Genomic DNA, 24540 nt, shown 5'->3' on the forward strand with positions numbered 1-24540 from the left:
GACCAACAAGTTACTTCCAGGAAGTGCCTATTTTCCATCTTCACAATTACTGTGACAAATTAAATAGCCCACAATTCTTTGACAGTTCTCTCATTGAGAGATGCGGTCTTATTCCCCTCTCCTTGAATCTGGGCAGACTTCAATAGAAATGCCATTCTGGGGCTCTCAAACCCAGGTCATAAGAAGCCTTGCAGCTCTCTCAGAGTCCAGCTGCCACTCTGTGAGACGCCCAAGGCATGTGAAGGTGCTCCAGTCAAGCTCAGCTCCCTGATGACAGCCAGCATTTCAGTCGGGAGAGCGAACCATCCTGAATGTCCAGCTCAGCCAAGCCTTTAGATGACTGCAGCGCTGGCCACATCTGCCTATAAGTCCCTGAGTAATCTCAAGAAAGAACCCCCAGTGGAGCCCAGTCTGCCTACAAACCAGAAGAAATAACAGAGTGTTGTTTTTAAGCCATTAACTTTTTGGATGGTTTGTTAATCAGGAATAGACAACTGTAATAGTCACCATCATAATCCAGGGGCTTAGTATCTCAGTGCTGCATATCTGATATCCAGTCTAGATCCCACTTTTGTCCCTTTTGCCTTCACTTGTGAGATTATTCTTCTAAAACTGCTACTCTTGGGGCTTCACTGGTGGCGCAGTGGTTGAGAATCTGCCTGCTAATGCAGGGGACACGGGTTCGAGCCCTGGGCTGGGAGGATCCCACATGCTGCAGAGCAACTAGGCCCGTGAGCCACAACTACTGAGCCTGCGCGTCTGGAGCCTGTGCTCCACAACAAGAGAGGCCATGATAGTGAGAGGCCCGCGCACCGCGATGAAGAGTGGCCCCCGCTCACTGCAACTAGAGAAAGCCCTCGCACAGAAATGAAGACCCAACACAGCAAAAATAAATAAATTAATTAATAAACTCCTACCCCCAACATCTTCTTTAAAAAAAAAACACAAAAAACTGCTACTCTTAACATGATATTCCATTATTCACAAATTCCTAAGCTTGGCATTCAGGAGCTCCACAGTCGGCTACGTTTCCATGTTTCATCACCCCCGGTCTCCCACTTCCTGACCCTCACCCACTCCTCTTCCCAAACTATGAGCCCCAGTCCAATTTCTAGTCCTAACTCGACTTGTACTTCCCTGTCCTGTGCTTTTTCTTATATCATTCCCACCAAACAGAGTGGTCTTCTTTTCTATCTACCTATCGCCCTTCTCATTCAAATCCTAATACTTCTTCTTGGGCTGATCACCCTAAGCCAAAGTGCTTTCTTTCTCTCTTGAACACTTAAGATACATGTGGATTTGGTGACACCCACATTAGAAGAGCACACTAATGTATGTGAAATACAAATTATACACTCTCAAACTTTCTATACAAATGTTATTTACTCTTATTCATGTTGCTGCTGTTGTTGTTTTCTTAGCTAATCTTCCCACCTTACATTCTTCTCATGTATCCTCTTACAGAATCCCTTGCAACAAAAGTCCAAACTCCTAAACAATAGGATCCAGGTCATAAATACCTGTATGGTTCCTCCCCATTTCACCACACTGCAGTGCCACACCCAGAATACTCTTTAATGAGATTTTGTCCAATGAGGAAATGAATGAGCACTGTAGCCTAGCTTTGGTGTTTCACCTTAAGTCAGTGATTGATTAAATATGTAAGAAAACACTTCCCCTAGGCCATAAGCCATAACCACAAGTCTGGTGTGGCCAGCTGCAGAGCCAAAATTAAAGCTCTTGCCTTTACAGTACATTAATTAACGAGTGGAAGGAAAGACCCAGCCTGCCCCAAGCCTAGTAAGAGATCAGTGGCTTTGTACACCTAAAGAAAGTCTCCCAAAGTGAGGCAGCCTATCAGTAAAACTGCAGTAGGAAAATTAAGATGGCAACAGATGTCTTCAGGCTTATACTAATACCTTGACAGTGAGGATCTAAGGGGGATAGAGAATCAAGTCATGAGAGAGAAAAACACCAGGAGCTGAGAAGAATGTGGTTTGAGAATCCTTACAAATAAACTCAGTATTTTATTTAGGGATTATAGTTAAATAGTCAAATCTGGTTTCATGATCATTTTCATGGTTGCCTCAAATATCACTGAATGTTATAGAAAAATTTGCTTAACTAATCTTCTATTATTGGATAATTAGGCTATTTGTACATTTTTTTTTCTTTAAAAAAATTTTATTAAAGGTCTTTATAGGGCAACATCCAGACTCCAGATCCAGTGGCTAGGGAGACCCTATTATGCTGTGGGTTCCGGCTGAGGCATGGCAGGCAGCTCTGGCTTCCCACCCTTCTGTTCGGAGATGGGAGTGGTGGGCAGTATTTCATCTTTGGGTTCCACAATGCTCATGTGATCAGGCAGGGGCTTCTTAGGGCCAATCTTACCAGTTGGGTCCCAAGGCAGCATGATCTTTACCTTGATGCCCAGCACACCCTGTCTGAGCAGCATGTGGCGCACAGCCGTATCAACATAGTAGTTAACAGGGTCCCCACTGTGGATCATCAGGCCATCCACAAACTTCATGGGTTTAGCCCTCTGTCCTCGGAGTTTCCCCGACACCACGACCTCGCAGCCTTTGGCCCCACTCTCCATGATGAACCGCAGCACACCATAGCAGGCCTTCCGCACGGCCAGGCCTCCTAAGAGTTTGTAACGCAGAGACTCTGCCTGGGCAATGGCACACAGACCTCTCGTGGCCACCTTTTCAGCATAAAGCTCTACACTGCCCTCAGGGAAACCAAATCTCTTCTGAAACACAGCAGTCAATTCCTGGATCCGCTGGCCCTTCTCACCAAGAACATTCTGTGTCCTGGTGGCCAAGATAATGATTTCTGTCCTGGTTGGTGTAACTCGGACCTCAACTCCAGAGTACCCATCTTCAGCCAGCTCCCGAGTGAGAAACTCATTCAGTTCAGCTTTGAATATGCCATCAGCAACAACCTTCCTCTTCTTGGATATCTGCACCGCCATCTTGCCGCCACGCGCCGCCGAAAGGAAAAGTTGTAAATTTTTATAGTAATATTTTATTTTTATACATCTATCTTTGAAGACTTCTCTCAGTTAAATTCCAAGATGTGAAATTACTGAGTCAATAGATACGTATAGTATAAAGACTTTGAAAAGGTATAGCAGAATTAGTGCTGGCATGATTGATGATGGAATTTAGCTTGAGAAGAGAGAGGAGCAAAACCCAGAGTCTGGGTCAACCTCTGCCTTGGTTCAGATCCACATCGTCTCCTGCCTAGATGAGTGCAATGGGCACCTAAGTGGTGTCCCTGCCACCAATCTTGATGCCAGTGTGTTTTTTCTAACTGTGATATGATCTAACAAATCAGGTCATATGTCTTCTTGGTAGAGCACACAAGCACCTGCATGATCTGACTCCTGATTACTTGCCCAGGCCCAGATTCCTTCTTTCTCTAAGCATCTCACATCTGCACTTTATGCTGAGGCTGAATCTAGCTATTTACAGTTTCCTCAAGCATTCCAAACCTGTCTAGGTCTCCATATGTCCTCACTTATACTCCTCCTTTACTCTTACATCCTTGTTATGCACCCACAGATGGCCAATGCTACTTGTCTTTTAAGACTCCAGCATCACATCCAGGAAACTGTCCATTCATCTAAGTTCTGCAGCAGCCAGTACAAACCTCCACATGGCCCTTCCCGTGTCATCTTCTCCTTGTTGGTTTAGTTAGTTTAGACTGTCTTCCCCGTTAGGTCAAGAGCACCTTGAATGAAGACTCTATTTTGTCTCTCCACCCCTAGTGCTTAGCACAGTGCTTACCACATTGTAGGTACAGATAAGTAGCAACCCAACAAACAAACAAAATCAGGGAGAGTCATATGTGCACAGGAGGAGGTCACATGGAGGCCATGACTAAAGACATAAGTGTGGAGGATTTATAAGTGTAGGAAAGAGGTTGGAAAGTAGTATTTGAGGATTTGATATTTTGAATTTCAGACATAGAGCAGCTCAGAAGGAGAGCAAGGAAAAAGGCAGTATACCTTTTGAATTTGGGGCATTTGAAGGGTCATTAGTGTGGATGCCAGAATTGTCAGAGGTAAAGACATGGAAAGGGATGGCCATGAGGAATTTAGGCTAAAGCTGGAAGTAGTGACAGGGACACTGTGACAGATGTAACAAGGCTGGAGGTCCACTTTTGAAATGCCAAGAGGGCACTACTGTGAATCAGCCAGTAGCCCAGGCGTAAACAGAGCATTTAGGCCATGCTATTGTGTGTGAGACTCAATTCAAAAAGCATCTGTACCCAGTAACCAAAAGAAGAGACGTGGTGATCTTGGAACTCCAGCCTCATAGAGGCAAATGCTTTTATTTTACTTTCTTCCTCTCTAATTATAAACATCTGAGGGTAACTGGCATGCAGAAAAACCTTATAAACACATGTTTACGTGTAGTGAACAATGATGCCTCACATCTGCAAAGCACTTTAAAGTTTGCAAAGCTTTTACCCAAAATCATCTCTTTGACCCTCAGAAGTCTTCTGCGAAGTACAGGACAAAACTTACTATCAACATTTTAGAAAAATGATTACCACTGTGAAATGGGGACGATGCTTATATATCTGAATAGCTGTGAAAATTAAGTAAAATCATGATGCGATAGAGCATGATCAAAAGCATGTAAAAAAACAATGTGATACACAGTCATTCCACAGGAGTACATACAAAGCTCAAAGAGGTTTAATGACTGATGCAAGATCACCCACGTAATAAGTGGCAGGCCCAAGCCTAGGACCACTGTGGTCCTAGAAGAACCCAGAGCTGGTTTTTCCTTAATCTAAGCAAGTACAGAGAACAAATAAGATCATTGTCCCCTGAAGGTAGGGAGCTCATATCTCTATCACCCCAGCCCCTAACCCAGAACTTGGCACATAACAAGGGCTTTTTAATGGTTGCTGAAAGGACTGTAATTGGAGATTGAAATACTTGATATCCAAGAATTTCTGCTTTTCTCCACAACCCACTCCATCCCACCCCTTAAACCTATTACCTTTGCTTACTTCACCCATGGAGACTTTATTCTAAATTCAGATGTTGTTCTGGTGCCCAACAGAACTCAGAATACATTTTGTCACAGAATGATGGAGATTAGGTGTTTAAATTAAAATTTTCTTAATCATCAGCACCACACAATCCTATGTATCGAAAACATCATGTGTTAAATATTCTCTTTGGGCTAGCCTGAGAATGAAACAGTTAAAAATATTTGTTAAGGACTTATTATGTCCTAGATATTGTATTCTTTTTCTATGAAAAAATCTGAATTCCGATAAAAATTGAAAAATATATTCTGAGAACTAAGTTGGGTATTTCCTACATTAAAAAGAAAGGAGAAAAAGACAGAACATTAAAGGAAATCAGTTGGCAATTTATTTCCCTTCTCTCCCTTGTCATCAGAGATTTCCCCATAATCTCACAGCCTCAGGAATCTCTACGATACCCTATTTCAATGGTCTCAAACTGTGGTCCCTGGACCAGTATCATCAGCATCAAGTTGTTAGAAATGCAAAATCTCACTCCCCACAGCTGAATGAGAAAGTTTGCAGGTAGGCCCAGCCATCTGTTTTAACACGCCCTCCAGGCTTAAACTTGAGAACGACTGCCCTGTCTAGAAGTACCAGCATGCCCTTTAATACTGGCCCATCACTGGCCTGAAACAATATGTGTGCTTGTCTAGGTCTCTGAGCAAAAGGGATGGCTGAGGAATAGCAACAATTAAGCTTACTGTGCTACAAAATTAAAGTACTACATTAATAGCAAGGATTATACGTTATGAATGAAACACTGTGCATAAACTGTAAGAACTCTCAGCCATATGTCAGTGTAACAGTAATAAAAGCTACAGTATTAATCCATTCTTAACTTACAGATTTTTCAACTTCTTTTATTATGCAAAACTCATATTTTATTTTTCTTCCTTTATGCATTTTTTTAAGATCCCTTCCTCCATGCTTTTATGATTTTGTACAAATTCACATTATTAAAATACACCTAGGACTTTCATGAACATCAAGGGGAAAGAAACCTACGTGTACATTTTCCTACACCTTGGTGAGGTAAGAATGAGAAATTGTGAAAACTTTCTCAAATCTTTAGTTAAATTCTATTATGGACTAATTTTCTCCTGGGGATTGCCAAGGAAAACGTACAAGTTATTCATTCATTAAAATTCCTTCCAATGATCTAAATGGCGAATTCCCTACCTAGCTACAAGGGAAAATGAAATCTCCAAATTTGATCAAAGTTAATCAAAACAGAGGTGTGTGACTCATTTAAAAGACAAAGCATGCCTATTAAAAATGTTCCAAAAGAAGATACATGGATGAAGCTGCTGGAGGCCACTCTAACTTGTGTTATGATCACTTAAAAGGGATTTTAAATGACTATTTACATTAGTATTCAATCAAAGGTACCTTCCATGACAGCCCCTGAATTTCACGGAATATTTAGCTGGTGCCTGAAATGCAGAGCACCTACTTTCTTTCCAGGCAGCTGACTGCTGTATTGCATTTGACCTTTCATTTAACAGCAAGTCTATAATCATATTTTGTCACTTTTTAACAAACTATTTGTGAAAAGAAATAGAATGCAAGGCATAGATTAATAAATAAGAAATAATTGAAGGTAAGGACAACTGGATTATATTTGGTTTGGGCCTCTTGATTGGGTCACAATTTTTTGTTTTAATGTTCAATGAAGCAAAATTATACCTAGTAACTTTGTAACTCTTAATTCCTATTTCAAATGTATGGCTTTAAGAAGTTTTTAAACCAATAAGACTACATACTAAATATGGCTAATGTTTTAAAATTTAGTTTTTAAAAACTTTCCATTTATATAGCTACTTTCTTACACCTAAGTATCTGGTTTAACCTAAAGTAATTACTCATAAATGACAATCAAGAAACTATCAGCATATATAGGAAAGTGGCACTTTCTTTAAATCCCCCAAAACAGTCTCAGGAAGAATAAGCTTCTTGATCAGTTTTGGCTAAAGTATCACAGAAGGAAGGAATTACTTCAACTTTTACCTCTGGTCTTTGAATACAGTAATGCTAAGTGACTATTATGTACAGCAAGTCAAACTATTTTTAAAGTTTCTCTGTACCCATGGGATTATGCAGCTTATGATTTTCTTCCTGTCAACCATCCTTAATGCTTACTTTCAACTCATCATAGAACATTCTGTGCTAGGTAGATGTCTTTGTTTATAAGCCATGTCTGATTTGGTCTGAATATGGTGAACTTCTTGTTATAGATTAGAAGAGAGTTTTGAAAGGAAAACAAAAGCCCAAAACAAGTATATTCTATGATGTATTTGTAGGATGAGCAGTTTTAATTAAATCTAGTTTCTCCTCCCCATCTCCTGCTAATACTTAATTTGTATTTTCAGGGCCAGGTATACCCAGCAAAGCTCAACCAGATTGTAGAAATTACAAGATTCCAGTTGCTAGAGTCATTATATAGCATTAATATTCATGTTACTGTTTTATTTACATGGTTTAGTTTTTCACTTGAACCTTTTTGAGAAAACTCTCCTTAAGTCTTACAAATCACTACCTTTTCCACTTTACAATCAATTAGGCCAAAAACCTGAGAGTATGGCCATCCAACATTGAAAACAGAAGGAGGGATGGGAGTAGAAGGCCCAAATTAAATTATGGTTTTCTGGGACAACTGGAACGCAAACCTAGTGTGTCGAGCCGCCCATTAGTCAGTCAACCCCAATCACCTGTATAGAAAGGGATTTCATCCATGAACGTGCGCATACACAATCTCACCCTATGGAAAGCAGGTTAAAGTAACTGGACATTATGGCACTCCCTACAGAGCACCTGTTTGGTAGAGTCCAAGAACAACAGCTATGAAAACATGAACCCCTATTTTGATTATCTTCATGCAGGAAGACCTAAAGCCACGTGAATTTAATCCCCTTTCCTAAATGTTAACAGCAGTGTAGAAATGGACGCTCTCATCCCTGTAATCAGTTGCACAGTGCACGAGGGCAGCAGTCTCTTGTGCCTCATCTGCGAGCTAATCTTTCATTTCATAGCAGATCTTTCCATATCAAACAACACAAATGACTTAATTTGCATGACAGGATTTGTAACGGGGCAAATCTAGTGTCAAAGTCGATTAAAGATTACACCAGAGAACTATCATAATCAGTCCTCTAATGAGCCTAAATAGTACATGTAAAGTCTCCCCTCTTTGCCATTCCAGTCATGTCTAAAAGGGAATGTGTTTCTTTTCATCGATGAACCAGTCTTTGGTTTGCACATTATGCCCTACGTTGAGCTAAAGTCATGTCAGTCTGGTTTCAGAGGGAGAGAAAGGGAAATAATAAAGCAAACATCACTTCACAAATGACATTGCTTGGTATAAGCCAACGTTTGAAGCCCTTAATTCTTCTAATCTGCAAAATAGTCAATGCTAATGGGTTTTTGCCTTTGTGAAAGCTGATGCATAGAAAGAAAAACTTTAATGAGCTGCCTGGGCCGTATGCTTACAGATACCTGTCAAATGTCTGTCATCTTAGCTATCGCTGAGGCATTATAAAGAAAGTAAGAAGGAAGGAACGACAGTATTTGTACAAGCATTTTCATGCTAAAATGGCACAATTTTCTTCCTGTCATAATTTCATTGTATCTGAAAGTCAGAAAAGCTTAACCCTTTCCCTAGCATGTCCTGGGTAGTTGTATCGTATAATCTTGGAGGAAGTGGTTTAAAAACAGTGATGTGATTTTGTAAACAGCAGCTTCTGTTAAATTTGTTTTTGAAAATGGAATTACCTACATTTAAAAAAATGTGACAACAAACTGTTTGAATCAATTGCTTCACCCCAGGGAGATCAGGAGCTTATTAAATGCAAAACCTTCATAATGTGCGAGCCTATCATTTGAATCAATTCTTTCTGTGTTCTTAATTTAATATTTCTTTGTATCTTTGTGTGCTTAATACACATACTAGGGCAATAAGGTCAACAAACTCCCCTAGTCTCACCTTCTCTTTTATTTAAAAAAAAACAGGGAATGCAAATACATCTTATTATGCCAGCTCCTGCAAGCTCTGCTACAAGAAGGTCATGTTAGCCTTGTTTTCTGGGATTTATAATAACATAGTAATAAAAATGTAACGTGAGTTGAAATCTGGCAGGAGAGAAAAGTCTCAGTCCAGGTGTGACTTGTTTTCCCTCTTTAAAATTAAAAAGAAATGTAAGTGTATAGACACACACATGCGTGTGCGCACGCGCGCGCACACACACACACACACACGAGAACTTTTAAGTTTGGGGTCAAAGGGCTTAGAACTTTAAAGAAAAGAGAATGGACTTTAACTCTCATGATTCCTTGGTGGTTAGAGCGATCAGAGAAGTGTAGCATCCTCTGACTGTTTTTGTTTGCCACACCCCTCAGCCCCAAATTTAAAAAGGATGGAAAGAAAAGAAAATGAGGTGCCTTCAGGAGAGGGAGGAGCTCTTTCCAGTAGAGTATGGAGGTGTTGAGGATACATTTTTGGTCTTCCTCCTGACTTACTGTGTACATTAGAAAAGCCTCCGTATTTTTACTTCTGTATACTTCGATAATCATATGTTAGGATAATCCTCAACACTTGTAATCAAACGATAGGGATAAAGTGAATATTTGTGAATCAAATAACATCTGGTGTTTTACACCTATGAATTTTGTAAATAGCACCGACCTGTGATCTTGTACCTTTGCAGACACATATTTTGGCATATTAAAATAGTTATGGTACTCCAGATTGTCGACTGAACTCCAACTACCCTAAACAGTGTACAAATCCTCTACCGGCTTCCAGGCATCAGTGAGGATGCTTCTAAAAAGATGGTCACTGGCATTGGTTGTTTGTGACTAGGGGTGCCTAGGAGGCTCGTGCACTCTGAATGTCAAGCCCTTCCAAGAAGACACGTCAAGGTTCAGCAAAGCAGAACCTCTTCAGTTTGCCTCAAAGTGCTGTAACACCAGGGCTTTGACTCACTTGCCTTCCCTCCCCTGTTACAAGCTAAAGAGACCAACTTGAATGAGCTCATTCGGCTGTATTGTTTCCCTCCAAAACGGCTGTGACTTGAGGAAGTATTAAATATTGACGCTGCAGGTAAAACCTAAGGGCCCTAATCGGTTCTCCAGCCTCCTGCTTCCTTTTCCCAGAGTATAATAAGTCAAAACAAACTCAAGTAGAGGGCAAATTTTTATCAAGGGGCACTAAAATTTCAAATTAGATAAACCAAGCCCAAAGCATTAGAATATGGATGTCTCTAGCATTCAGTGCCTAGATGTGGCCAAGAACTGGGTCTCCAATTAGACAGATTAGACGGCTCTTAAGGCCAGGTTTATTGGAAAGAAATTAGGCCAACTTTAATTTGGAAGTGAATTGTTTTAACATCCTTTGGTAGAGATGTTCAGCTCTTTGAAAAGAAACAAATTCACTTCACCAATATAAAAAGCGTCCTCCTTGGGCCTTATTCTGATTTGCAAACAAGTAGACCTCTTCAGCGAAAAGTGAACAGCAGACCCAATGTCTGTGGCTGTAGGGTCCTTATCTAACAAACATTTATTGTAGACCCTCAGTTTGCCAGGCCCTGAGCCATAGGATCATGCTTTGTGACAGAACCCACCACTGCAGCACTAACAGGTAAGTGTCCCTCAAAGTTGCAAGCTCTCTTTTTTTTTCTTTTTTTTAAAATTTATTTATTTTATTTATGGCTGTGTTGGGTCTTCGTTTCTGTGCGAGGGCTTTCTCTAGTTGTGGCAAGTGGGGGCCACTCTTCATCGCCATGTGCGGGCCTCTCACTATCGCGGCCTCTCCCGTTGCGGAGCACAGGCTCCAGACGCGCAGGCTCAGTAATTGTGGCTCACGGGCCCAGCCGCTCCGCGGCACGCGGGACCCTCCCAGACCAGGGCCCGAACCCGCGTCCCCCGCATTGGCAGGCGGATTCTCAACCACTGCGCCACCATGGAAGCCCCCGCAAGCTCTCTTTTTTAAGCAATCCAGCCTCTCTATAAAAGACATGTTTTGCCTACAAAGCCTCATTTATTGAGTTAAATATAAAAATCTATTAAAGAGATCAGACGTCTAGAATCATTTCTACATTGCTGCTGTTGTTATTGCTTTGTCTTGTTCTTAATTCAAAAGAAAAATTAGAAGCCTGGATCTGCTTCCATGCCACTCCCCATCCCATGGTACATGTTCAAGCCCACATACTTTATCTGGAAATGTACACGCATTAATCACTCTCTCCTTAAATTTCAACCTACTATTTATCAAGAGGCCCCCAGCTTCCCTCGGTGACCATTGTGTCTGAGCGCTGGATCCTTTACACCATGTGGAAAAGAGAACTCCCAGACAGTAACACGCAAACTTTAATAACATACATTAGTCATACATGTACGGTTTTGACTCAGATTTCAACTGCTCTCCAGTATGAATAATTCAACATCCCTGCCCAATTGTTCCTGTAAGGATACGATATGAATTAAAAGCCTATAAGCCGTGTTACTAAACAATGCTCTGCATTTTCCCGCAGCAGTTGTGTGCAGATAGAGACACGGCCATTTGTATTTCAGAGTTCATTTTTCCTGCAGTCCTAAACTCTCCTTCCCCTTGAACACTGCTTCTGTGACCCAGTTGCTATACCTCTGATCCGCTGCACCCCAGTGGCTGTCACAAGTCTCCCTCCTTCCCAGGAGTTGAACACACAATAGAGAAAAGGCCCTGGCTGGGAGGTTCAGCCGCCATTAACCCCTACCAGCTGTGCCTGTGGGGAGCCTTCTGGCCTGAATGTCCTTTCTCTGCGGCCGCCTTCATGCCACTAATCTAACCATTGTTAAGGAGGAATGCTGACAGGAGAAAAGAAATTTTTCTTGTGTCCATGCAAGTGTGTGTATCCATGTGTAAGTGAAGGAAGAGTGAAGGCTAATTTCTATAGTTGGCATGAATGGAAGGATTGGGAAAAAAACCTAGTTAAAATGTGTTTACTTGCTTAAAAGGCTCAGTCAATTTAAATAATTTCAGTAGTGTGCTCTATTTTTTTTTAGGGAGGGGGGAAGAAACTAGTTACTATTATAATTTTCGTTAAATCCTATGAGATGTTTGGGCATGTTTAAGACTTTTCAAATTCACTGCTGGCAGAGAAAAATTGAATTGAATTTCTTAAAAATACAGGCATAAAGTTACAGACACACAGAATTACTCACTTCTAATGGACCTTAAAAAATTCAAGAAAGAGAACTGGTTATACGGGTCACATTTCCTTCAGAAAAACCATTCACATTTAATGCTTAGGAAAGTCTTAAAAAATCTTTTAGGATTGAAATGGGAAAGGATTTAAGTTTATCAACCACTTTCAGAATGAGCAATAAATCTAAAAAGAGGCACTGTATTTTTTAAAAAACAAATTTTACTTTCAAGGAACTTTCAAGTTGAATAAGGGAACATGATTTTCTCTTTAGTTTTAAAGAAGACATATTCAGACAGAACAGGAGAGACTACCTGAAGTAGTAACTTTGTGAACTTAGAAAGCCAGGCAGGTGACAATAATGACCACAATTCTAATTACACTGCCAAGCAAATATCCTACCTATTTGAAAAGTTTACATAATTTCTACCTTTGAGGCTTTCATTTGCTTTTTCAAAAGCACTGGCATTGAAGAGAAACTATTCTTAAATTTAATGCTCCATGTTATCGTTTGGTAAAGTTCTGTAAAACACAACAGTTGGCCTATTTCAAATCAAATTAAGAATAATTCATGTAGAAATGTATTTTCTGGGCAATTAGACTGTATCGTAGTAGGGCAAATGTCTAATATAATAACACTCTACTTTGCATCTGTTCCTATGTCTAGACTGCTGCAATTACTGGTCCTTACAATACCAGCAGCAAGATAATGCTCCACTCACAGGTTTTAGCCATTAAAATTCAGCATTATCTTTCTTTGCCCCTTTATTACCTCAGTCATTTGATTGTGATAAAATAGATTTAATGAAGTTATACTTTTCTAAATTTGCATGCATATATTTACATAAATGGTGACTGCAGTATCAGGTACATTGTTTTCCAAAACATTAGAGGTAAATACCCTTGCATGCATCTCATTAAGGTACAGTGTGCTTGTTAAGCCAAAACAACAACAGCAACAACAGAACAGAAAAGCCCAGCTCTTAGAACACTGTACCTATCTCATAGCCACGTTTTAGACTCTTCCATTTGCCACGAAGGAAATTATCCTAAAGAGGAAATGAATGTAATAGCACATGAACTGATGGAATAGATGAGAATAACAATGTAGTTTTGATTCCACTCACTGGCTTAATTATTCAATCAACCATTCAACAAATATTTATTGGGTTTCTCCAATATGCAAAATACAGTGCCAGGTTGTTTGGGAGGCACAAAAATGAATCCTACACACAGTCTTCACATAAGAAGTTTCCTATCTAATATGACAATCGCTGTGTTATATAAATAACTATCATTAAATAGAAATGTAATAATGCTATCTGTGGGTGCTCAGTTAAGCTATGGTAAAAGAAGTCATATCCTACCATCCCCCCAACTCTCATGGCTATTACAGTGATAATTTTCCAGCTCTACCCCATCTGTATTTACATCAGAAGTTCTCATAGGCAAAAGAACATAAATCCAGTTAAATGTAACTGAGAGAAATTATCCTTAAGATTTCTCCAAATTATCTCAGCTATTTGGATATGAACTATGTTCCCAGACTCTCTTATTTTTTGAAGTGTTTAGAGAAAGCTTATTGGTGCTTAGAACACCTTATAGCAGAAACATCATTGAAGGATCTCAGTATGTGTACTGCTTAGTTAGCAAATGCCAAAGGACTTGCATGTTGGGATGCTAATCTCTAGGTATTAAACCCCCTTTCTCCCTTGTCTAAGAGCTACAACAAGAACAAACAAGTGATTTCAACATCTAGGGGATTTGCACCAATCCAGTTCACCCCACTATATAAAAATACATTCATTTAATCCTAAATATAGTAAGACTAATAAGACTGTTTCAGAAACTCTCTTTGCCTCCATAGATAAATAGCCAGAGGAGAAATCCATATTCTTCAGAAATTTGGTTAATATAACAAAAAGAAAGGAAGTAAAGTTGTTTTAACTTTTGCTGATATAAAAGGGTACATTGGTCCTATACTTTCTAGGTAATAAAAAAGTCCTGAGTTTTGTTTTGGATGGTTAACAGAAATTAAAAATAGAATAAAAGAGCAACATTTCAAAATCAATATGATGGTTCCAGCCAGGAGAAAAGTGACTAATGTCCATGGTATCTCTGTGCCCCCTGAATAAAGGCAAATTTGATCTAATTATGACACCAACTACAACAAAAAGTCCTAATGTTTTCCCCATAGTCTGGAAAATAATTTAGACTCATGACCTAAACATGCTTTCCAGCCTTATCTCCTTCTACCCATCCCTACATCTTAACCTCCACTCATGGTCCTACCCCCCTTTGTAAGAGTCAGCTGTGGGCTTCCTGCCTCTGTTCCTCTTCCTCACCCAGTTCCTCTATCCACCCTTCCTTTCCCCAACTCTGCCTATGGAAATCCCACTCATCCCTCAAGGACCATATCAAATAAACTTTCCTCTGATTCCTCCCAACCACGTTTACTCATTCTGTAAATTTTCATGGCCTTTTATTGATGGTAGTTTGCCAGACTCTAACAAAACCTTTCAAAATGCCACAACTAACAGCAATTTCACTTCAAAACTCTATCCACAAAAATACACTTGTGCATAAAGGAATGTCCATGGATGTTCACTGAAGCACTGTTAGTACTTGTAAAAAAATAGAAACGATGGAAATGCTCATCGAGAGAAATATCCAAACAAATTATGTTGCAGCTATATATTAGAATATTTACAGCCAATAGAAAGAACTAAGTAGATTGTTGTATAGTGTCAAGAAAAGAATGTCAACATATAGATACGGCACAAGTAAAAAGGAAACTGTAGAATACTGAGTATAAACTCATTTTTATGGAAGGAAGGAAGGAAAGAAGGAAGGGAGAGAAAGACTATTTAAGTGTATATGAGCACGTTTGTAAATGTTTAGAAAATTTTTAAAATACACATTAAAATGAATAATGGTGTTTTTGTGAAAGATGATAATGGGATAGGATAAAGGGTATTTAATTTTTTAATATTTTGGATTTTGAGTGTTGCCAACAAATTTGCATTGCTTTTTTAATTATTAAAAAAAGTGAAATTTCCCTCTACTGAACTGTACCATTTTTCACACTTATTGTAGCTCAGGTATGAATATTTCTGCATCTTCTATAAGATTGTAAAGCTTTCAGGAAAAGGAACCATGACTTGTTCATTTTTGCAAGGCCCGCTGTATCTTTAACAGTTGTTCTTTGTGAAGGATGTGGAGTTATTTATTGGATTGAAATGAGGCCCGTGAGTATCCTTTTGACTGTGCTTGGAAATTCCTCCAGGGTGTCATCTACATCAAGGACAAGGCCTAAATAAACCCAAGAGTAAAAAACAGCTTCTTCCAGGAGCAACAGGAACAGCAGAAAAGAGGGATGACAAGCACCGATCCAATTTCCCTCTCTGTCTCAGCAGATGTATATTTCCATCCCACCTTTCTCAAACCAGGATATATGTACAAGATATGAATGTGTGAGAGAACAAGAAAATGAAAAGGAAATAGAAAATTTGTTTTTAAAAAGACTACCCAGGAGGCTTTTATCAAAAAGGCAAGAGAGAACAAGTGTTGGTGGGGGGTTTGGAGAAAACAGAACACATGTACACTGTCGGTGGGAACGCAAACTGGTACAGGCCACTTATAGAAAACAGTAAGGGAGGTTCCTCAAAAAATTAAAAATAAAACTACTATATGATCCAGCAATCACACTTTGGGTATATAGCCAAATGAAATCAGTATCTCAAAGATGTCTACATTCCCATGTTCATTGCAGCATTATTCACAACAGCCAAGATATGGACACACCTGAGTGTCTGTCAATGAATGAAGAGATTAAAAAATATATATTATACACACACACACACACACACACACACACAATGAAATATTATTTAGCCATAAAAAGAAAGAAATTCTGCCATTTGCAACTACATAGATAAAGTTGGAGGACATTATGCTACATAAAATAAACCAGACACAGAAAGACAATCTCACTTATATGTAAAATCTGAAAAAGTAGAACTTGTAGAAGCAGAGAGTAGAACAGTGGTTGCCAAGGACTGAGGGGTGGAGGAATTAGGGAAACGTGGGTCTAAGGGTACAAACTTTCTGTTTTAAGATGAATAAGTTCTGAGGATCTAATGTACAGCATGATGACTATAGTTAATAAAACTGTATTGTATACTTGAAATTGCTAAGAAAATAGATCTTCAGTGTTCTCACAACACACATATACACATACAAATGGTGATGGATAAGGTGATGGATGTATTAATTAGCTTGATTGTGGTAATCATTTAATGATTTATACATATATCAAATTATCACATGGTACACCTTAAATATACACAATTTTTGTCAATTATACCTTAATAAAACTGGGGGAAAAAAGTCAACCCAAGAGACAACAATCATAAAATTGAAAGAACAGGACATATCTAACTGGCTCCCAAATCAATAAAACTTTGCTATACTGCTGTTTTTTGCCTCTAATTCTATCCACCCCACTCTTTTAACATGAGAGAGTGAGTCATGAAATGGTTATGAGAACAGGTTTTGCAGTCCTAAGGGATCTGGTTTCAAATCCAGGTCTATCATTGACTGGCAACTTTGGGTGTGTTACTTAACTTCCCTGATCTCCAGCTTTCTTGTTGGCAAAATGGATGAAAATACAATTGTCTAAAACCATGGTTTTGAGAATTAAATGAAGTAGCATATGCAAAATACCTGGAAAATGCTGAAGACATGACTGTTCATAATTGTGGAGCCCTCTCTCTCCTGATGCTGGCCCTCCCTGCAGCCTTCTCCTGCCAACAGGCCCATACTGTCCCCATGGCCCTCCTCTGGCACCCTGTCGCATTATCATCCCCAACAGGGGAGCATCCAGAATTCCAATTCGGCCCAAACCTCTGCAAGATTGCCCCTGCTCTTTATTCCTCTGATGCTGGCAATCGTCTCCCCTGCTACTCATTCAGCCCCCAAACCTCCAACCAGCCCCCAGTTCCCCTCTCTCCATGTCTTTATTTCTTCTGAAGCTCAGAGAGCCTTAAAACCTGATTAAGTTAAGGGCCATGGGAGCTTGGGTTCAGGCCTCAGAGCTGCTTCTTTGGTCCTGAAACAACTCAAACTCAGTGACCTGGACTCAGTGACCTGGACTCAAGTCAGGACTTGTGGCTCAAGACTGTTGTCAGTGATAATTCTGTACATTCTCGGTAACGAGACAATGACAGTTCCCCAAGAACCACCTTGAAAGCAGTGGCTCCATGGGAAAATTCATTCTGAGTCTTAAGCAACTGATCTAGAAGTGGTCTTTGAGAAGATAAGCCACTTGTAAGGGTGGGGCCCCCTGCATAGGAGCTAATACTGTTTAAGAGTGCTGCTAATTTAACAAATTTGACCTGCAGAACATTATCAGAAACCTCAATATGCCATAAAACATACATAAATTCATTCACTCATTCATTCCAAATATTATTGAGCACATGCTTTATGTCAGACACATTTCACATTTCTACCCTTCTGCAGCTTCTTGTCTCCTGGGGGAGTGAGATGAGCAATGCCTGCTTGAACCAGGAGCCTGGAGAAGACACTGATCAGGGACTGGTAATGGTGAGAAAGAGCTACCTCCAGGGAGTGCTCAGGACAGGCATCTCCAAGTAAAGGTGCCATTGGAGGTAAGACCTGAATGATGAGAAACCATGGGAAGATCTGGGAAAAGTATATTCTAAGCAAAGGGCTAGGATCTTAAGGAAGAACAAGCCAGATATGTCCAAGCCATACTATAACCAAATTCTTTTAAGAATCAAAATTCATAATTCATTACTTTCTTACTAAAAATTTATTCTACTTTTCCCCTTGTCACCGGATATTATTTCTGTGATTGAGAAAGCAAGAAAGAGACAAGATAAGAAGATGGTATCAATCAGCACACTTGTTTTTCTCCTTGAAAAATTATTGTAACTTTCTAAACAGGTGGTACAAAGGAATGTTGATTGGCTTATTGAGAAAATAACTAAAGCTAAGCAGTATGGGACTTTTCTGATATTTTTATTCAGATGCAAAATGTCTAGCTAGGCCATTCACTATCTCTGATAATAATCTGAAAATATTTAAATGTGGGTTTGTTTGTGTTTTTGCCACTGAAGATAAAAAGATACTTATACTTCTACTGAGGATTTACAAATGTCAGTAGATAAATTTTTAAAGGGCATACTAAGGATACACATTTGAGCAATAATTCTAATTAACACAACCCTACTCTGTCCCAAAAGAAGGGTATTGGCTGAAAATGGCAAACCACAGACTCCTATGTGACACTAATGTGGAGGTGTTGTGGTATGGTGAAGCCTCTACTTTTGTTGGTGTGTACCTAATTCACAGCTCTCCAGGCTTTCACAATCTCAACTTATTCAGTAGTGGAAAGATGGAAGGACTTGTTCTGGCTGTGCCTCGGGAACTCTTTGTCAAACCTGAGGTACGCCCCTTACCTTCTCAGGCCTTCCCTAGCTTCATGCGAAAAACAAGACAATGCATTAATTTAGTGTTTCATTCAACTTGGAAGTTGACCGTGAGTAGTAGCTTTCAGGCCTCTTCTTTTTCAATATTGGAATCTTTTTTTCTGGTGAGATCTTACAGGGAACTCCAGCAGATAAAACTGAGCTCCTCTAGTTGTAGGTCCCCTTCCTTCCCTTAGGACATCCACGGCACACGGCGGTAGAGCCCAGCTGTACGTGCAAACTGCACGTGCAAACTGTGACTTTTCATAGGCCACTATCACTGTTTTCTAATGAAATAAAACAGGTTAGAAAAGAGAGTACTCCACACATAAGAAGGATCCATGTTACTTAGTGGGGAAAAAAATAGTTACATTCAACAAATATTCAGTATCTATTTGATGGACATCAAAATCAGCTGAACAAAACAGATAAAAGCTCTTGTCAAGGTGGAACTTATATTCTAGTATGATATTTATACATATATATCATATAAAATATATATTACAGATGGTCTCTGACTTCTGACGATTCAACTTAGGATTCTGCAAATTTACTATGGTGCAAAAGTGATACACATTTATTAGAAACTGAACTTTGAATTCTGACCTTTTCCTGAGCTAGCACTATGCAGTACTATACTCTCTCATGATGCTGGACAGCAGCAGTGAGCCTCAGCTCCCAGTCGGCCATGTGATCATGAGGGTAAACAGCCAGTACACTTACAACCATTCTGTAGTCACACAACCATTCTGTTTTTCACTTTCAGTACAGTATTCAGTAGGTTACATGACACATTTAACACTTTATTGTAAAATGGGCTTCGTGTTACATGATTTTGCACAACTATAGGCTGCATGGAAGTGTTCTGAGCATGTTTAAGGTAGGCTGGGCTAAGCTATGATGCTTGGTAGGTTAGGTGTATTAAATGCATTTTAGACATGATATTTTCAACTTAGGATGGGTTTATTAGGACATAACCCATCATAAGTCGAGGAAGATCTATATATGTATATATACACACACAAACACACACACACAAAGAGAGCAAGAGAAATAAGTTAGAAGGTCACTGGTATAGATAATCTCTTAAATATATTCTAAAGTTTATGATTAAAATCAGATCCGTTTTAACACTACTGAAAAATTTTACAGTTCTGGAATATACTTATGAGTCTGTAAGCTTGATAAATACTATTCACTCAGTGGCATTTTAAAATATTTAATGATGCTATCAACAGGCCAACTACGTCAACTGACCAAATCCTTTTTTGGGAGTGAAAAACTGCACCATCATTGCCTGCGCTGATGCACTGACACCACACCACTGACAGGAGAAAGGGCTAGGGTCAATGGAAGGGTTCCTGGCAGGTGGCTGAACCTGGGTGGAAGGGTTCCTGGGTGGCCAGATTTGGAGTTGAGGGCACCTGTAAATCAAATGTCCTCGCTGCTATGTGAATCCACATAAGAAAGGGCATTTCTCTGGCTTTTGTCAGCTTTCATTTTTTAACTGAAGGTCAACTTTCTCTTGACATCTTCTTGAGGCCCCACAGCTGGTAGCGACCTCTCTCTTCAGTGGTTAGCTCTTTGTTACAATTTTTGCTATAGCAAGGCTTGTCAATCTTCATTGTGCATACATACCACCTAGGGATCTTGTCAAGCGGCAGGTTCTGGTTCAGTAGGTCTCGGGTGGGTCCTGGGACATTGCGTTTCTAACAAGCTCCCAGGGACCATGCTGTGAATAGCAAGATGGTACAATACTTACACACACACACATCCCACATGTGTACACACATGCTTATCAGGGGTTTGTCAATGTGTTGAGGACAGGGATTGTGACATATCCATCTATAGCTTGCTAGTGATAGGGAACTGTATACTTTGTGGACTACAATTTGGAAAATTAAATGACTGATCACAAGAGCTTTTCATATTCCAATCATTTGGATTAAAATATTGTGAAATGGAGTAAATACTAATGATTTGTGTCTAAAACATCATCTCTACCATATTCTACTTGAATTCTGCATCAACATTTATTGTTCATGGTCTCTATGAGCACCATGAAAGTGTTTAAATAGGCACATAGCACCCAGTGGAACATGAAAACACTGCATTACTGGTGCAGAAATACTCCTTTGTAAAAAACATTTATTTATAAAATATATACTAAAAATTTTTAAAAGGGGGTATATTTATTTCCATTATTGAATTTTATTTACATGAAAAAAATTTCATCTCTAAGACTTCTTTAAATCAGAAGCTGCAAACTATATGGCAGTAGGCAGAATTCACCCCCTTAGGTATGTTTTACATGTATGTTTTAAAATTAGTTGCCAAGAGTTTAAAATCAAGTAATTTCACATAAAATTAATCCAGATTTCTGACTCTTCTCGAAAAATCAGAAAATCTTGTACTGTTGGGTTCTCTATTCCTCAGTGAATTAGGAGAGGCTGTAGCTTTTAACATGCCTTTTTCACTTATGTTGCTGTTCTACGCTCCTAGGCTGGGGATTTGTAAATCCTACATTACATAGTAAGTTCTCTTTGTGTATTTATGTTATGATTTGTATTATGTGAATTCACCAAACATACATCTTTCCCAGAATATATTCACTGCTTAAAAATATATTCAGAGGGCTTCCCTGGTGGCACAGTGGTTGAGAGTCCGCCTGCTGATGCAGGGGACACGGGTTCGTGCCCTGGTCTGGGAAGATCCCACATGCCACAGAGCGGCTAGGCCCATAAGCCATGGCCGCTGAGCCTGTGCATCCAGAGCCTGTGCTCCGCAACGGGAGAGGCCACAATAGTGAGAGGCCCACGTACCGCAAAACAAAACAAAACAAACAAACAAACAAAAAATATATATATTCAGAGACTTCCCTAGTGGTCCAGTGGGTAAGACTCTGTGCTCCCAATGCAGGGGGCCAGGGTTCAATCCCTGGTCAGGGAACTAGATCCTGCATGCCGCAACTAAGAGCTCACCTGCCACAGCTAAGAAGACCACATGCTGCAACAAAGATCCTGTGTGTCACAACCAGGACCTGGCACAGCCATAAATAAATAAATAAATACTTTAAAAATATATATATATATTCAGATACATTATTTACTTGGCCATTTTTAAAGACTCTCCCATTTTTCATCTATCAGCAAATGTGTTCTAATGATCATATTAGTAATCTCCTCCGTATTTGATTTCTCTTAATTGGCTGGTCTCTTCTTTCTTCATTTAAAAATATACAAAGATATTCTATTATATATGTATTCCTATCTATTAAATGAATAAAACACTTAAAGAAGTAGATGATAATGACAAACTCATTTAGAAAATTGGTGGTGAAAGTTATATCATTCATATTAGAAAGATTACAAGCCTTCATCATGTTTCTCCAACATAAATGATTTCATTACAGACACTGAATCTCATTGGTCTAAATTACGTTTGTACAAAAATGGTTTCCACCAATGACTAGGCAACATTCATGCTATGTGGGTTTTAACTGCAATTCTGTTACCTCTTGTTGCAACATTTGACATTTGTAAAAGGTGAAAGATTTATGGAATCTGAAGAGAAACCAGAGTATTGGCATTTGAAAGAGTTAATAATCATTAAAGACATTATACCCATTACGCTTCCCCATATGAGTTTAATTATCGCTGAAGAGGGAAGCATAATGACCTACGAAGTGGGTATTTTCTTCCTTTTCTTATTTATCTGTTTTTCCTATTTCCTATCTGTTTTTGGACACCGGCTTTTCCTCTGCATCACACGTGGATTATTTTTCTCTGAGCACCTTTTTCTCAAATATGATTTTTTTTTTTTGTCTGTGTTGGGTCTTTGATGCTGTGCACAGGCTTTCTCTAGTTTAGAGGAGCGGGGGCTACTCTTTGTTGTGGTGCACAGGCTCTAGGTGCGCGGGCTTCAGTAGTTGTGGCACGCGGGCTCAGTAGTTGTGGCTCACGTGGGCTCTAGAGCACAGGCTTAGTTGCTCCGCGGCATGTGGGATCTTCCTGGTCCAGGGCTTGAACCCGTGTCCCCTGCATTGGCAGGCAGATTCTTAACCACTGCGCCACCAGGGAAGCCCTCAAATATGATTTTATGTGATAGTTTGGTAAAGAAAATGTCCATGTGTCATTCAAATCTCCTCTTTGCATTCATTAGCACAGAAATGGAAGAGTCTCAACCCCCAAACACACCCCATCATAGTACACCCCACCCTTCACCTTTGGAAAGATGGCCAGCTTCCTGCTTATCAGATTATCATGCAAGGAAAGCCAAATGGCAGAAGAGAATGCCAAGAGAATTTTGATTCTTTACCTGATATGCTTTCACTTGGTATCTGTCTGTGATGTGAACATATACAACCCCATTAAGGTGAAACATCAAGGATTCAATGGCTAACTTTTCAGAAAATGTTGACACAACAGCTGTATTTTGAGAAATCAAGAGCAGATTCGTAAGCAAGTTCAGCAAAATGACCAACATGTTTACCCTCCCTGGAGCCCTTTCAGAGCAACCTGGCTTATCAGTGAGCTGAGCTGCTAGGAACATATATTCTGGAGGGTAAAATAGCCAACTCATTTTCATTCTAAAGTGGTGATAGTGCAGAAGTGACTCTTGCATTCACTCAACTCATTTTGTCACCCTTAACTTGAGAAAATAACTTATTTCTCTCTCAAAGATAACATTCTCTACGTGAAATGTTACAACTAGGCAGGATTCTGAAGTGCTTTAGAAAAATGGTATTTTGAGAATATTCAATGTACAAAGTCCTTCAGCAGCTTAATATGTGTATATACTACAGAAGACTTAGCATATTGCTATGATATACTATTCATTTGGGACAACACACATGGCAAAATCTGTGTTTTGATGCAATGACACACAACTTCCCAGATGTGTTCTATACAAAGAACAGATAAATGTATAATTAAAGTTAATGTCTTAGAAGATACTTCAGAAAAGAGAAAGGCATATGTCAACCAAGTAATACAGGTTTCTACCATATGTTGTGAATTGTCATCAAGAACTCAGTGAAAAGGAACGTTCACATCATGTTTGATGTTGAATTCCTTGACACCGTGAGCACGTAGACTCAACTGTCCCCTGAAATCTACACTTTTATACCTTGAAGTCCATTCTGGCTGGTACCATCGACAGAAGAGAGCCTCATGTCAAAACATTGCAAATTAGGATTTCCAAGAACACTTCCACTGCCCCCATATCTTCTTTTGAAATTTTCTTTTTTCTTTTTTATTTTTGCCATACGCGGGCCTCTCACTGTTGTGGCCTCTCCCATTGCAGAGCACAGACTCCGGACACGCAGGCTCAGCGGCCATGGTTCACGGGCCTAGTCGCTCCGCGGCATGTGGGATCTTCCCCGACTGGGGCACGAACCCGTGTCCCCTGCATCGGCAGGTGGACTCTCAACCACTGCGCCACCAGGGAAGCCCGAAAGTTTCTAATTTTAAGTACATGTCTCCAAAGTGGAAATCATAAAAAGTTTCAAATTTATTAAATCACTGTGGTTGCTTATGATGATATGGAGTATCATTTTACTTATTATTCCTCCAGAATGACAGTTTGTATTCCAGGAATCGTATGGTTACACCATTGCCTGAATGTTCATCTGATCAAATACTTTGGGTCTCCTTCTGCATAATTTCTGTCCAGTTGCATGCGTTTAAGAGCTGAGACCTTTTAAATCATGCAACGTGTAAACAGCAGGTACTGTGCAAAGACACAACATTTATTAAAGTAAGCTTGGCTGTCAGTTTTCAAAGGAAAGATTTAAAAAATCTGCTTCAGATAAGAGT

At 39.6% G+C, this 24540-nt stretch overlaps 1 protein-coding gene across 1 annotated transcript; it reads right to left on the reverse strand.

The window, feature by feature from the left end:
* Positions 1-2209: 2209 nt before the first annotated feature.
* Positions 2210-2998, reverse strand: LOC308622885 (small ribosomal subunit protein uS3-like). Its single transcript, XM_081244603.1, has one exon. The coding sequence runs from the start codon at positions 2975-2977 to the stop codon at positions 2246-2248; it is 732 nt and encodes a 243-aa protein (XP_081100729.1). The 5' UTR covers positions 2978-2998; the 3' UTR covers positions 2210-2245.
* Positions 2999-24540: the final 21542 nt, after the last annotated feature.

The sequence above is a fragment of the Mesoplodon bidens genome (assembly GCF_964165515.1).
Source record: "Mesoplodon bidens genome assembly, chromosome: 9".
Taxonomy (NCBI): Eukaryota; Metazoa; Chordata; class Mammalia; order Artiodactyla; family Ziphiidae; genus Mesoplodon; species Mesoplodon bidens.